Source organism: Mesoplodon densirostris (assembly GCF_025265405.1).
Source record: "Mesoplodon densirostris isolate mMesDen1 chromosome Y unlocalized genomic scaffold, mMesDen1 primary haplotype SUPER_Y_unloc_1, whole genome shotgun sequence".
NCBI lineage: Eukaryota > Metazoa > Chordata > Mammalia > Artiodactyla > Ziphiidae > Mesoplodon > Mesoplodon densirostris.
In genome coordinates, this window is record NW_026778236.1 from 4,131,325 (window position 1) to 4,146,590 (window position 15,266).

The 15,266-nt window shown below is 41.7% G+C and overlaps 1 protein-coding gene across 1 annotated transcript in view; it reads left to right on the forward strand.

Annotated features, from left to right (window-relative positions):
• The window catches only part of LOC132482935 (serine/threonine-protein kinase Nek1-like), a 151,495-nt gene extending 138,222 nt beyond the window's left edge, over positions 1 to 13,273 (forward strand). Inside the window, 4 exon segments of the mRNA XM_060088196.1 lie at positions 2,912 to 3,043; positions 6,058 to 6,123; positions 6,207 to 6,435; positions 13,020 to 13,273. Of these exon segments, the coding sequence (XP_059944179.1) occupies positions 2,912 to 3,043; positions 6,058 to 6,123; positions 6,207 to 6,435; positions 13,020 to 13,255 (663 nt within the window). The 3' untranslated portion in view covers positions 13,256 to 13,273.
• Positions 13,274 to 15,266: the final 1,993 nt, after the last annotated feature.

Genomic DNA, 15,266 nt, shown 5'->3' on the forward strand with positions numbered 1-15,266 from the left:
AAAGCGATGTTTCCATCTTCCTCTTCTTTTTTTAACAAGGACTTTATTTTCTTCGGAGCATTTTTAGGTTCACCGCAGAATTGAAAGGACAGTGCAGAGACTTCCCACGTACCCCCTTGTCCCCCACATGCATACAGCTTCCCCCATTATCAACATCCCCCACTAGATGGTACATTTGTTACAGTGGATGGACCTGCATGGACACATCCTCACCAAAAGTTCATAGATTACAGTACGGTTCACTGTTAGTGTTGTGCCTTCTGTGGTTTGGAGAAATGTGTAATGACATGTATCCATCATTATAGCATCATATATGGTGTCTTCAGGCCCTGCAAGCCCTCTGTGCTCTACCTGCTCATCCCTCCCGCCACCCTCACTCCCTCACCAGCCCCTGCAACCACTGATCTCTTTACTGTCTCTGTAGTTTTGCCTTTTTCAGGATGTCATATGGCTAGAAACTTAAAGGATGTAGCCTTTCAGACTGACTTCTCTCACTCAGGAATATGCATTTAGGGTTCCTCCTTGTGTTTGCATGGCTAGATACCTCATTTCTTTTTAGCACTGAATACTCTTCCATTCATGTACTGGTTTTTTAATCCATTCATCTTGGTTGCTTCCAAGTTTGGGCAATTACAAATAAAACTTCTATAAACATCTGTGTGCAAGTTTCTGTGTAGACATAAGATTCCAACTCATCCTGAGTATATGCCAAGGAGCCCAATTGTGATTGTATGGAGTAAGAGTATATTTAGTTGTGTAAGCAACCACCAAACTGTCTTCCAAAGTGGCTGTGCCATTTTGCGTTCCCACCCTTGTGGACTGAGAGTTCCTGTTGCCCCACATCATTCAGCAGCATTTGTTGTTGTCACTGCTGTGGCTTTTAGCCACCATAGTAGGTGTGCAGTGGTGTTACCTTGTTTTAATTTGCAGTTCCCTAATGGCATACGATGGGGAGCATCTTTTCATAGGCTTCATTGCCTTCTGTATCTTCTTTGGTGAGGTGTCTATTCAGATCTTTTGCCCTTTTTTTTTTTAATTTATTTATTTATGTTTAGCTGTGTTGGGTCTTCATTGCTGCGCGGCAGCTTTCTCTAGTTGTGGTGAGCGGAGGCTACTCTTTGTTGCGGTGCGTGGGCTTCTCATTGCGGTGGCTTCTCTTGTTGCGGAGCATGGGCTCTAGGCGTGTGGGCTTCAGTAGTCTTGGCACGTGGGCTCAGTAGTTGTTTATTTTTTAATTGGGTTGTTTTCATATTTTTGAGTTTTAAGAGTTTTTTGTGTATTTTGATTAACAGTCCTTTGTTTTTATTTCGTTTGTAAATATGTTCTCCCAGTCTGTGGCTTGTCTTCTCATTCTTTTGACAATGTCTTTCACACAGCAGAAGTTTTTAATACTGATGAAACCAGCTTATTAATTCTCTTTCATGGTTGTGCCTTTAGTGTTGTATGTAAAAAGTCATTGCCAAACCCAGGCTCACCTGGATTTTCTCCTACGTTATCTTCTAGTTTTATAGTTTTGAGTTTTACATGTAGGTCTGTAATCAATTGTGTGTTAATATTTGTGAAGGGTGTAAGGTTGTTTGTTTGTTTGCCTGTGGGTGTCCAGTTATTCCAGCACCATTTGTTGCTAAGAAGACTGTCCTTTCTCCATTGAACTGCATTTGCTCCTTTGTTAGATGTTAGTTGACTCTATTTCTGGGCTCTGTTCTTCAATTGATTTGTTTGCTGTACTTTCATCAGTATCACACTATCTTGATTGCTGTAGTTTCTAGTAAGTATTTTTTTTTTTTTTTTTTTTTTTTTGCGGTACACGGGCCTCTCACTGTTGTGGCCTCTCCCGTTGCGGAGCACAGGCTCCGGACGCGCAGGCTCAGCGGCCATGGCTCACGGGCCCAGTCGCTCCGCGGCATGTGGGATTTCCCCGGACTAGGGCACGAACCCGTGTCCCCTGCATCGGCAGACGGACTCTCAACCACTGCGCCACCAGGGAAGCCCCTCTAGTAAGTCTTGAAGTCAGGTAGTATCATTCCTCCAACTTAGTTCTTCTCCTTCAATACTGTGTTAACTATTTCCATCTCCTTTTGAGCAAAACATATATTGGTGTAAAATGAAAGTACAGAAAAGTAAATATTAGAATTGGATTACTATCTTATGCTTAGAAGATGCTCAATAAATATTGTGTTTGAAATATTGGTATTTACTCAACGGAAATTCTTGTTTACTGGTTTGAAGAAGAGATAGAAGTTGGGAGTGACTTGCTGCCATGTTCCTGTGAGCACACTGCAAAATGCCATTTCCTTATATTTACTGAAAGTTCAGAACATTATTTCACATTGTTTACAGAGTCTAAATGTCAAGATAAAAGCAAAAACATATATGAATATAACAAATGGTATTTTTAGTGAAGTAAATCTTATTACCTGTACTTTTCAATTCTTCCTTTCTTATTCATGTTGACATTTTTATAATCAGGGCTCTCATGTTGGGTAATTGATGTTCAGACTTTAAGACTGTGCCAAACTTGTAGAATTTGCAGAAGCATTTCTTTTTGAAGTATAAGATTAGTAAATAATCTTCTTTTCTTCTCGCCAAATTTTATAATGGATTAAAATTAGAGGAAGAGGACTAATATTTAATCTTTTAGAAGGCTGTTTGTGAAACATTGTTAATGCAATGGAAAGGAGTTATTTAGTACCACGTGGCGCATGATTAGGTTTATATGTGAGGCCAGAGATGTTTCTCTGTGTCCACTGATCTTTCCCCAGCACCTAGTACATTGCCTTTTGCACAGCAAAACTTGAGGAATGAAGAAAACTCCTTGTGGTTAGAGTGTGTAGACAGTGACCTTATATACACCATTTTATCTCTTCATGCAAATATGAATTCCCCAATGTACTTACATTCTTTGTTACAGTTGGTGGCGAAAGGAATAAAGAGCTCTGATATGTCTCCACCTTCAGGACAGCAGGAAACAGGTGGCTCTCCATCAAAGCAAGAGATGAGACCTGTTATTTCTGTGACTTCTGCTTTGAAAGAAGTGGGTATGGTAAGTTTTGTAAAATGTAGAACTCCTCAAAGTCAAAAGATTATTAAAAGGATTAAATTTAATGAAATTACATTAATTCCTAATGTCCCATTAGGTTTTTCTAAGGAAAAAATTACTTCTTAAGATTTTCATGTGTGGTTTACTCTGAATATTGGAGCCTCACTGGTCTTAGGTTTTATATCTAAGACCACCTGGTAGATAAGAATATACTGAAATGATTCTCTTTTTTACTTTAAAAAACTATTGGACAAAAAAAAATATAGAAATGTATGAAAAACAATGCAGAAAACGTTTTTATATACCGTAGTATTCACAATTAGCAAAGGTTCACTTTTTACAAAAATAATGTCTCTCTGGTACTTAATTAGCTCTGGGAATAGCGTCCAGGACGTGTACATGTATTTAAAACATTTTGGCATAGCAAATGTTAGAGGACTCAGCATAACTGCACTTAATTCATCAATTATTTCTTTAACCTTCTACTTTTGAATCTCTGTCATGTCATGTGGATAGTAAAACAGAGAACTGTGGGCAAGTAAAACGTTTAAACTTGGAAGTATGTTTTGGGCATCTCTCTGAAATGTGAAAAACTCTGTTCTGAGGTTCAGGGAAAGGGGCTCATGGTGTGGAATTTCAGCCTAGAGCTCCGTAGGCAGAGGGAAGAAGAGTCTGAGTCATATTACACATTACCCTGATTCTGTCCTTTCCTGGTCATTGAAGTCTGTGCCTTTTATTTGTTGAATTTCACGAAGTTTTTGCAGACAGCACTGACGTTATTGGCACACCAGTCTTTTACAGCCTTTGTGTTTATCTTGAAAATAAGATTGAGTGGGAAATACCAACCTTGGTCACCCTCAAGGACTTGATATAGGAAGCCACTGTTGCTCAAGCAGGTGTAGTCTCTCTTCTCTCTGGTAATGAGCGTGTGCTGTGTTGTTCACTCCAACTTCACATGCCCCTGTGTGGGCCCTTCCTGGTCCCCAGTCTCACATCCCATGTAGCTGCTCACCCCTCTGGTCGTAGCAACTGCTAATGCCTGCCACTTTACTAGGTAAAATGCTCTTTGTCTGTTTTACGTGTATTACTTTAAAACTGACCACTATTTAATAATATTTGAGGTAATCCATGTAACTAAATGGTTTTTCTTTATGTGTCTTCTTGCTAAATATCGCCTCCTTAATACTTTGAGAACCGCTTTTCCTTGCCCTGAGTCTTCCAGATACCTTTGCTTTCGCAGTTTTCATAACTACTAACTTCTTCTTTTCATATATTTATAATTCTAGATCATCTAGATTACTCTGATTATACTAATCATAAAACAAAATTTATTTTACCTTTAGTACCAAGGACTCAGAACTCTTTCTTTTTACTCTTTGCTTAGGGAGAAAAGCCAGTTCTCAATTATGTTTAGTAAGTAGTATGGCTTAATAAGAATATATGTACCTGAAACATAAAGACAGCTTCAAAATAACAGCCTGTCTTGAATTATTCATCCATTAAAACTTCCCTAGCTCTGAGTATATGAATTAATTTTTAAAATTTCTACAGTAAATGTAAAATTACCAAGAATCACTTGCCAAAGAGGAAGAGAATATAGTTAAATATGTGATCAAGCAATCCAAAATATGACAAATAATTGAGAATTGGCTCTTCTAGTATATATTACATCTTTTAAATGATAATATGTAAAATAAAAACAAAAATAAACAAATGGGACCTAATGAAACTTCAAAGCTTTTGCACAGCAAAGGAAACCATAAACAAGACCAAAAGACAACCCTCAGAATGGGAGAAAATATTTGCAAATGAAGCAACTGACAAAGGATTAATCTGAAAAATGTATAAGCAGCTCATGCAGCTCAATAGCAAAAAACAAACAACCCAATCCAAAAATGGGCAGAAGACCTAAATAGACATTTCTCCAAAGAAGATATACAGATTGCCAACAAACACATGAAAGAATGCTCAACATCATTAATCATTAGAGAAATGCAAATCAAAACTATAATGAGATATCATCTCACACCAGTCAGAATGGCCATCATCAAAAAATCTAGAAACAATAAATCCTGGAGGGGGTGTGGAGAAAAGGGAACACTCTTGCACTGCTGGTGGGAATGTGAATTGGTGCAGCCACTATGGAGAACGGTATGGAGGTTCCTTAAAAACTAAAAATAGAACTACCATATGACCCAGCAATCCCACTACTAGGCATATACCCTGAGAAAACCATAATTCAAGAAGAGACATGTACCAAAATGTTCATTGCAGCTCTATTCACAATAGCCCGGAGATGGAAACAACCTAAGTGTCCATCATCGGATGAATGGATAAAGAAGATGTGGCACATATATACAATGGAATATTACTCAGCCATAAAAAGAAACGAAACTGAGCTATTTGTAATGAGGTGGATGGACCTAGAGTCTGTCATACAGAGTGAAGTAAGTCAGAAAGAGAAAGACAAATACCGTATACTAACACATATATATGGAATTTGAGGGGAAAAAAATGTCATGAAGAACCTAGGGGTAAAACAGGAATAAAGACACAGACCTACTTGACAATGGACTTGAGGATATGGGGAGGGGGAAGGGTAAGCTGTGACAAAGCAAGAGAGAGGCGTGGACATATATACACTACTAAACGTAAGGTAGATAGATAGTGGGAAGCAGCTGCATAGCACAGGGAGATCAGCTCGGTGCTTTGTGACCGCCTGGAGCGGTGGGATAGGGAGGGTGGGAGGGAGGGAGACGCAAGAGGGAAGGGATATGGGAACAGATGTATATGTATAACTGATTCACTTTGTTATAAAGCAGAAACTAAAAAATGATAATATGTAACTATTTCTCATTGCTGATAATGAATAAAGCTGTGTTAACATTTTACAGGAATAAAAAAATCCACAAGGAGCATGAAATGTTAATGAAAACAACAAGTAAAAATATCAAAAAGTTTAAGGTGGACTTTTAAAATAACATTATTTCTTACTCTGTAACTATCTGTGTTTAAAGGACAGAAGTTTGACTGATGCCCAAGAAACCGCAGAAGAAATGCAAAAGACTAACAGTTCTATTTTGGTAGGTACAATTTTCAAATTTTCTCTCTCAATCGTTTTACTTAATCGTATACCTGTTAAAATACAACATTTTAACTGTTTTAGAGTAAGCACAAAATACTATGTAGATTACATCAAAATCTTAAAGCTCAAGAAGATGCAAATGGAAAGCAGAGTCACTCTGAAATGGGTGCAATAATTGTTCACGAAGACGCCAAAGAGCAGGAAAAAGAAAAATCCATGTCATCTTATAGCAAGAAATGGGAGGCTGGAGGCCACCTGGTGATTCCTGTAGATGAACTGGCACTGGACACGTCCTTCTCTGTGACTGAAAGTGCGTATGAGCATGCTCGTGTCCTGCCTGGTGTGGGCCGGCACGCTAAGAGGGGCTGAGAGAGGCTGGAAGGGTTTCTGTAATAGGTGAAACGTGGAGAAGACAATTCAGCTTTCACATGGCAAGGGTTTTCCACAACAGTCTGTAGTGTGAGAGTGGGAACTAGTGGTGCACGTTTAAATTGTGTTACTGTACTTTAGGCCTTTCACCCACGTTAGAGTCAGCTGTTAGCAGGGGTAGTTTTTGGTGAGAATCAGAGTAGTGAACTTCAGCAAAGACTCAGAAGCTCCTGTTGGCATTGAGCAGGGATGTCGAGAGGGTCTCACGCAGTGATCCCTTTGCGCAGCGATGATTCCTGAGCCACTGCCCTTTTCTCACATTGTTCCTGGCGCTGGAGGTGCAGCAGGGAACCAACAGACACACGTGCTCGCAGGGGGCTCACTTTCTAAAGGGCCGGTCTGTCCATCAGCTAAGTAAGTGCAGTTCTACGTGAGTTTTCTGACGGACCGCTTCGGTAGAATTCTTTCTCGTGTTGGAGGAAAGTCCACAGGCTCCACAGCAAAGCAGTTCCGTATTGAGTCCCCACTGCCTGCCACACACACTCCTGAGCAGTGAGAACACCACAGTGGTTGAGACGGAGCCCCTCCCTGAGAGCAGAGCGCGCGTCAGGGCATTGGTCAGTCGCCAGGAGGTGGTTTCTAGATGGCGTGGCGTGCTGAGGGCTGAGATGCATGAGCTGCCCTGAGCCCAGGACTCTGGGGAGAGCCCGGGACCCTGGAGAGCTGATGCAGCTAGCGCAGACGCAAAGGTGGAAATCCCTGAAGCCTCCGGTGAGCGGGCCCAGAGCACGGAGAAGCTGCAGCTGGAGCAGACCGTGCCTGCAGAGGGTTGTGTCCACGGCCAGGTAGGAAATAGCTTAGGCTTCGCAGGCCGCAGGGACTGTGCTGCTGCTTCTCTACTCCGACCCCACTGCTTAGGCGCTGTGCAGAGGCACTCGTGGGGCCGTGTTTCCAGGATGTATTTTTTTTTAGGGACACTGACATTGTGATTTCATAAAATTGTCTTTATATCTTCTTCCTTCTCTCCAACTTTCTCTTTCTCTTTTGCTGTCTAGAGTGCTCATGTTGCTTCCTGGGGCGTTTTTGTTTGTTTGTTTCTTTGTGGTACACGGGCCTCTCACTGTTGTGGCCTCTCCCGTTGCAGAGCACAGGATCGGATGCGCAGGCTCAGCAGCCATGGCTCACGGGCCCAGCCGCTCCGCGGCATGTGGAATCTTCGCGGACCAGGGCACGAACCCGTGTCCCCTGCATCGGCAGGCGGACTCTCAACCACTGCACCACTAGGGAAGCCCAATGGGGCGTTTTTTTAACAACTTTTTAAAAATCCTTATTAGATCATTCTCACAACTGTTACATTGCTGTCGGCTGCTAGTAGCCACCTCCCAAGAGAGTTAAGATTTTCCTGGTTCTTCTTATGCTGAGTAATTTTGACTTATACCCTAGACATTCTGAATATTCTTTTCCAAGGCTCTGGGTCTTCTTTACATCTGATGGAGAACATTGATAGTTTTGCAGTTGGCCCAGTTAGAGTCAGGTCCTGAGTTCCCATCTGCCTTCTGTGGCTTGTGCTTTCAGTATCGGCTCCTTTTTCGGAGCCTGGCAGTGCTGCTTTGACCTGTCCAGCTGTGTACCACGTGGTGACTGTTCTGGGACCTGGGTATTCCTCGGTTTGCTGGCTCAGTTTTCAGTCTTTGATATGCAGCACAGGATCAGATCCACGTGTGCACAGGAGGTGAGCGCAGGTAATAGCAGGCAACTTCAGGGGGTTGCCTTCTGGAGATCCTTTGTCTGCACTGTCTCCCTGGTGTTTTCTGTCTCTGGTCATCTGGTCAGAAAGCTGAGGCTCTGGTTACCGCACTCTGCCCTGTGCTTGCAGCAGGGTGGCCAAGAGCCGGAGGAAACAGCCCTGACGTCTGGGTACCACGTCTCCACCAAACAGGACAGAAGTGTCCTCTCCCCAGCTTTTTGGGCTCTGGGTTCTGATTACCCATGGCAGCGCGTTGGGGCTGGAAAGGAGGCAGTGGAGGGAAGAGCAAGGGATACTCACCCTCACTCTCTCTCCAGGTATCAGGGTTCCCCGGCCCAGCCCTTGAGACAGAGTGGAAGGCCCCTCCTAGAGCTTCCTCCCTCCACAGCCCAGTGCCCTCCTGTGGGTTCCTGACTGGGGAAAACGGGAGGGGGATGGAGTGTACCACGTGCTGGGGGCACTTTGAGTTTCTGTCTTCTTCGCTCCTCCAGCTGCTGGCTGCTGCTCAGCGTCCTTGTGCAGCTGCTCCTGTGCGGGTCCTGGTCCTCTGTCAGTGGGGGGTATGGCTGACGCGTGCTTAGTACTCCATCTTCCCAGGAGTCAGAACTCCCATTATCCTTTAGACGTGTAAATACTAAGAAAAAAATCGTTTATTGTACTTATCCATGCATGTAGTTAGTTTCTGCTGTTCTTCTTTGTTTAGATTTATGTATCCATGGTATCACCTTCCTTCTTTTAACATTGCTTGCAATGCAGGTGAGATTCTTTCAACTTTTGTATATTTAGAGTATTTTTACTTAATTTCATACCTTGTTTTTAAATTAATATAGATTTAATTATATAATTTTATAAGGTATAATTTAAATTTTTTCAAATTTAAAAATTGTATACCTTAACTTTTAAAAGATGTTTTCTCTGGGTATAGAGTTCTAGGTTGGCAGTGTCATTTTTGAGTGCTTTAACGATGTTGCTGTGTCGTCCTTTTACTCGCGTTGTTCCCGACAAGAAATCAGATTTACCTTTATTTCTCTCTCCATAACATGCTGTTGTTCTCTGACTGCTTTTAAGACTTCTGTTTATCACTGTTTTTGAGCAGTTTGACTGTGAAGTGCCTTACCATAGTTTTCTTCATGTTTCTTTTCCTTGGGGTTCACTGAGCATCTTGGGTCTGTGGTTTATCATTTTCATCAGATTGGAAACGTCTTTTCCAATATTTCTTCAGGTATTTTCCTGTGCTGCCTCCCGGTCCTCTGGGGGCTGCAACCTCACGTGAATCAAATTGTCCCATAGTTCACTGATGTGCTTTTCATTGTTTAAGATTGTTTTTTCCTGTGCCTTTCATTCTGGATAGTTTCAAATTCACTGTTTTTCTGCATTGCCTAATCTAGTATTAATCCCATCCAATGTATTTTTCATCTCAGATACTGTGGGTTTCATCCCTAGAAGTTCAATTTGCGTTTAAATATCTGCCATGTCTGTACTAAACGTTTTGATCATATGGAATACAGTTATAAAAACTTTATTAGTGTGCTTGTGTGAGAATACTAATGTCTGTCTCCATTCTGAGTCCATTTTCATTGGTTAATTTTTCTCCTTATTGTGGGTCATATTCTTCTGGTTCTTTGCATGATTGGCAATTTTTGATTGGATGCCAGACATTGTGAATTTTACCTTGATGGGTGCTAAGTTTTTTTGCGTTTCTGTAATTATTCTGGAGCTTTGTTCTGGAATGCAGTTAAGTTAGTTGGGCTCAGTTTAATTCGTTTATGTCTGTTTTTAAGATTTGTTAGGTGAGATCAGGGCCACATTTAACTCGAGTGCAAATTCTTCCTAGCATAGAGGGAAAGCCCTTCTGAGTGTCCAGTTCACCACAGAGGGAAAGCCCTTCTGAGTCCAGTTCACCACGAATTACAGTATTTTCCAGTCTGGCTGTTGGGAACAAGCAGTGTTTCACATCCTGTATGCCCTGTAGTCTCTTGGGTAGTTCTCTTCCTGAGGTCGTTTCTTCACACATTTACTCCCTTCAGTGCTCTGCTGAATACTCAAGGCTACTTTCTGCAAGTCTCTGGACTTTTTTCTTCTGCCTTAGTCTCCCAAGGGTCGGTCCCAGCTCTGTCGCCGGAACTCAGGGAATCTGCTGGGCTCTGCTTGGGTCCCCCTCCTGAGCTGCAGCTGGAAACTCCCAAGGCAGCAGGAGGGGCCGTCATAGGAGTTGTCTTGTTTGTTTCTCTTCTCCCAGGATCCATGTTCTTACCTCTTCTTATCTTACTTCTTGTCTAGTGTCTTGAGACTGATGTTTTATATATTTTGTCCAGTTGTTTTGGTTATCCAGGCAATAGCAAAACTCTGGTCACCCTGTTCTATCTTACTGGGAGTGGACGTACTTGAGACCAGTTTTTTTTTTTTTTTTTTTTTTTTTTTTTTTGTGGTACGCGGGCCTCTCACTGTTGTGGCCTCTCCCATTGCGGAGCACAGGCTACGGGCGCGCAGGCTCAGCGGCCATGGCTCACGGGCGCGGCATGTGGGATCCTCCCATACCGGGGCACGAACCAGCGTCCCCTACATCGGCAGGCGGACTCTCAACCACTGCGCCTTGAGACCAGTTTTTAGAGGCTGTTGCATTCATCTAAACAAAAACTGAAGACCTTAACTGAGAGATAATAAAAGTGGACATATGTAAGAGATTCTCGAGGACAGACTTGTAAGGGCTTCAAGGGAAACTCTTCTACAAGTTTGTCAGGGCAAGAACTTTGATAAGCAGATGAGGAAGCATCAGAGTTAGGAAAACTGAGAGTGTGGTATGGATTTACAAGAAAAAGAGACAGCAAGACAAGGGCTAGAATATCTGCACTGAGTTTGTCGGTAGAGGCATGGTGATCTTGATGAAATCAGTGTCGCTAGAGGGCTAGGGGCAGAAATAGAATCCAGGACTTGAGGATCGCATGGCAACTGAGGAAGGAGCCTCTTCCAGAAGCTAAGCTGTGAGGAGAAGAGAGATGAGGGTGGTGCCAGGTGGTGGAACCTTACGGAAAAGAGCCTTGAGGATAAAAGTGCATCCCCGCACCCATTTTAGTACCTGCCTGACCTCGGTCGCAGTGCACGTTGGAACCCAGCGTCCCTTCCGGTGCCTGCGCCGGCACCCCGTGGCCCCCCGGCCTCTCGCTCTGTCCCTCTGCCTTCGTGAGGCTCCCTTCCCGCCGCTGGCGCCCAGCCGCTCTTTGTACTTCACAGCCCTCCTCCCCTCTCCTCTTTCCCAAGCCCTTGGCACGGCAGCCTCCTTTGCTTCATTCGGACCCTGCTGTTCCACTGCCCCCATTTCTGAAGCCCTCCTTGTAGCAGAGCTCTTCACAGTATTGTCTGTGTACAGCCAGGTGCTGGCTCCACACCTTCCCCCCACCCCCTTCATCCCGTTTCCCACCCACCCCCTTTAGATTGCTTTGGCACCTTTATCCAACACCATGTGGCTGTAAGTTATGGGTTGGTTCTGGGTTCTTTACCCTTCTTAACTATCCTTTTAAAAATTGTTTCTTATTGGTAATCATTTTCTCTGAACAAAACTAAAATTACCTGCTAATCTGCAGATATTTACTTTCATGGACTAGTACACAAAAATTTGTATTAACATGTATTTGGTCACCTTTGAAAGTTTATATGACTTACACTCCATAATAATGTCCTGTCTGTTACTGCTAGGTGCCTATATGCTTCATGTATTACTATCAAATGTTCTAAAGACTCAAACTTCAGTAGGTCCTTTTCTGGCTTTTGGTTTGCTAAATTTTAGTAAAAAGGTTTACCCCAAATTATTATTGTCAAAAAGAAACTGTCAGTTGCCTACGTACAATAAATAAGGTAAAACAAATTTTCTAGAAATACTTTTCTCTACTTTTAATCCATATGCACATTTATCTTAGGATTTTTTTTTCTATTCAGTGAAATTTATAGAAGCAAAATACTAATTTATATTTTATCTATATTTGTACTACCCCAAGTTATTCTTAATTATCTGTTTTAAAAAATTTTTTTTCTCAAATAAAAACTTTACAGATACATAATTTATGTTTTTTTCCGTTTTTATATTCCCTAAAAATAGAGTTTAATTCATAAGTGTTTTAAAAGGCAACTTTAGATATATTTATTAGTAGTAGTATTAGTTGCTTTTGTTTTTTTCTATCATTTACTATTCATGCCCTGAAAGTCCTTTTTTGGGTTTTTTTTTTTTATGTTGATGACTATTATTTTTTTAATTTTTATTTTATATTGGAATATAGTTGATTTACAATGTTCGGTTAGTTTCAGGTGTGCAGCAAAGTGAATCAGTTGTACATATACATATATCCACTTTTTTAAAGATTCTTTTCCTGTATGGGTCTTTACAGAGTATTGAGTAGAGTTCCCTGTGCTGTACAGTAGGCCCTTGTTGTTTACCTATTTTATATGTAATAGTGTGTTTATGTTTCTCCCAAACTACTAATTTATCCCTCCCCCCCACCTTTCCCTTTTGGTAACCATAAGTTTGTTTTTGAAGTCTGTAAGTCTGTTTCTGTTTTGTAAATAAGTTCATTTTACCATTGTTTTAGGTTCCACATGTAAGTGATATCATACGATATTTGTCTTTCTCTATCTGACTTCACTTAGTTTGATAATCTCTAGGTCCGTTTTTAAGCACCATCATTATATTCTCTTTGTGATGTAACCTTTTTTTCCTATGAAGCTCTCAGTTGGATAGAAGATCTTACATCTGCCGTAAGATATTTTTTTTAATCTTTTTCTTCTAGAACAGACAGTGGGAGAGGTTATTAAATTAGATCCTGGTAGATCTCCAAGAAAAGTCTGGGGAAAAAGTCCTACAGATTCTGTTCTAAAGATACTTGGAGAAGCTGAACTACAACTTCAGACAGAACTATTGGAAAACACAACTATTAGAAGTGGTAAGCAGAGAAACTGGTTGTTTTTCTATACTAGAAATAATATTAAAAATGGAATTGTATTTTTAAAGATGTGTCTATTTTAAATGAATTGTTTGTAATAGCCTACCTTTTGTTATAAAAATTTTCTAGTTAGCTGGAGAATGGTTGCATTTTCTGGGGAGTTGTCTCAAATGGTAGTCTTGAGTTTTGATCTGAAGTAACCTGGGTGGGATCTAAAAATACAGGAAGAGGAAATATATATGGGAGAGGGGGAGCCGGAAAAATAAAGCAGTCAGAATGCTGTTTCACATGAAGAAAGGGGGATATATGTATACGTATAGCTGATTCACTTTGTTGTACAGCAGAAACTAACAACACTGTAAAGCAACTGCACTCCAATAAAAAATAATAATAATGTTTTAAAAAAAAAAACCTTATGTATTTCATGAAAACACATCTTCCTTACCACCCGGCCTATTCCCCCATTCCCAAAGTTTATCTAATCAGTCCTTTGATGTCTGTAGCTCACAGAAGAGACCTGATGCATTCCAGTTTCTGCTCAGGGAGATTAAGCAAGTCAAACTGAACTTTTAGGGGACCTGCTGCAATTTCTGTTTATCAAGAACTTTGAGGCCATTAAAACATGAATCTATGACTGGCATTTTAAATATCTTCTCCTGAAAACTCCTCAAAGTGCTTATATTTATTAGAGACTATTTTCTTTCAAATGAAATACATCTACTCAAAGTGAAAAGACCACTAACTGAGAAATTAGCGTGAATCCCATCTGGCTGTGTGACCTCTGCTGACCCCCACTGACCCTCACTGCCCTCCTCTCAAAAACTACAGTGCTTGGTTGGACTGTTTCTCAGGTGCTTTCCACCCAGAGCAGATGACACGGAGACTGAAACTTAGTACCAGCCCCTTCCACAAGCTCGGGGACAAGCAAACAATCTTTAATTCATCAAAACCTTTTGTTTCTGCACAGATATTGGTTAAGCCTAGGGAACTTCCCAGAAATTTCAGAGCTGTCTTCACTGCCAGCTGTTTCTATCAGTCATTACAGAGCAGAAAATCATTTGAAAAAAGAACATACTCTTCACTGTTGGCAAAACTGAGATCATCTGAGTGATAATCTCACATCCTCAAAAGCTATAGTGATATCTGCAAGCATTATTGCCCTTAACAGTTAGAAATGGGAACCAAAAAGTGTAACTCAGAGAAGATTTAAACATAGAAAAAGCAAGCCCCAGGTAAGCAGGGCGATCTTGTAACCAGCATGAAGCCAAGAGTCCACGCTCCTGTCCTTGATGGAAACGCATGTGCACCAGTAGCTGCTAGGAAGATGCTTGTTCCTCTCCAATCAAGCCAGAGGGAAACAGAGACCAGGGACGTCGGGGCTGGCCTGCGCATAATCACAGGGCAAGTCCAGGAAATGAGTTATCTACAATCTCCCAACTTGCCCTGCTTTCCGTGCAACTGCTATTTTAGTAAACAGAAGTAGCAAACCTAACGTCCTCATTTTACCTACATTCTGGAAACTGCTCTGCATTACTCATCTGGCCTGGATGTGGGGGCAGGTCTGGATTACCTGGTGGAAAAGTCAGGCCTTCCCCCTGTCAACCTTCGAGGCACCTGTGCTTGGAAGGGCAGCACGGAAGAGCAGGCGAGGTGGCTGTCATCTTGGGACCTTTTCCTTCTGGCTACAGAGGTGCACTATCTAATTCCAGAACGTTTTCAGCCTCTACAAGTAACCCCCTGCCCACAGCAGTCCCTCTCCCGGACCAGCCCCTAGTAACCACTCATCTACTTTCCTTCTCTACAGATTTGCCTCTTCTGGACACGTCACAGAAATGGCATCATATCATATGCGGCCTTTTGTGTCTGGCTTCTTTCTCTTATTATAATGTTTTCAAGGTTTGTCCCTGTTGGAACATCAGTGCCTCACTCCTTTTTATGGGTGAATAGTACTCCATTGTGTGGATATACCACATTGTATTTGTCCATTCATCAGCTGACGGACCTCTGGGCTGTTTCCACTTTGGGGCTACTGTGACTAATGCTGCTGTGATCATTCCAGTCTTCATGTAGACATGTATTTTCAGTTCTCTTGGG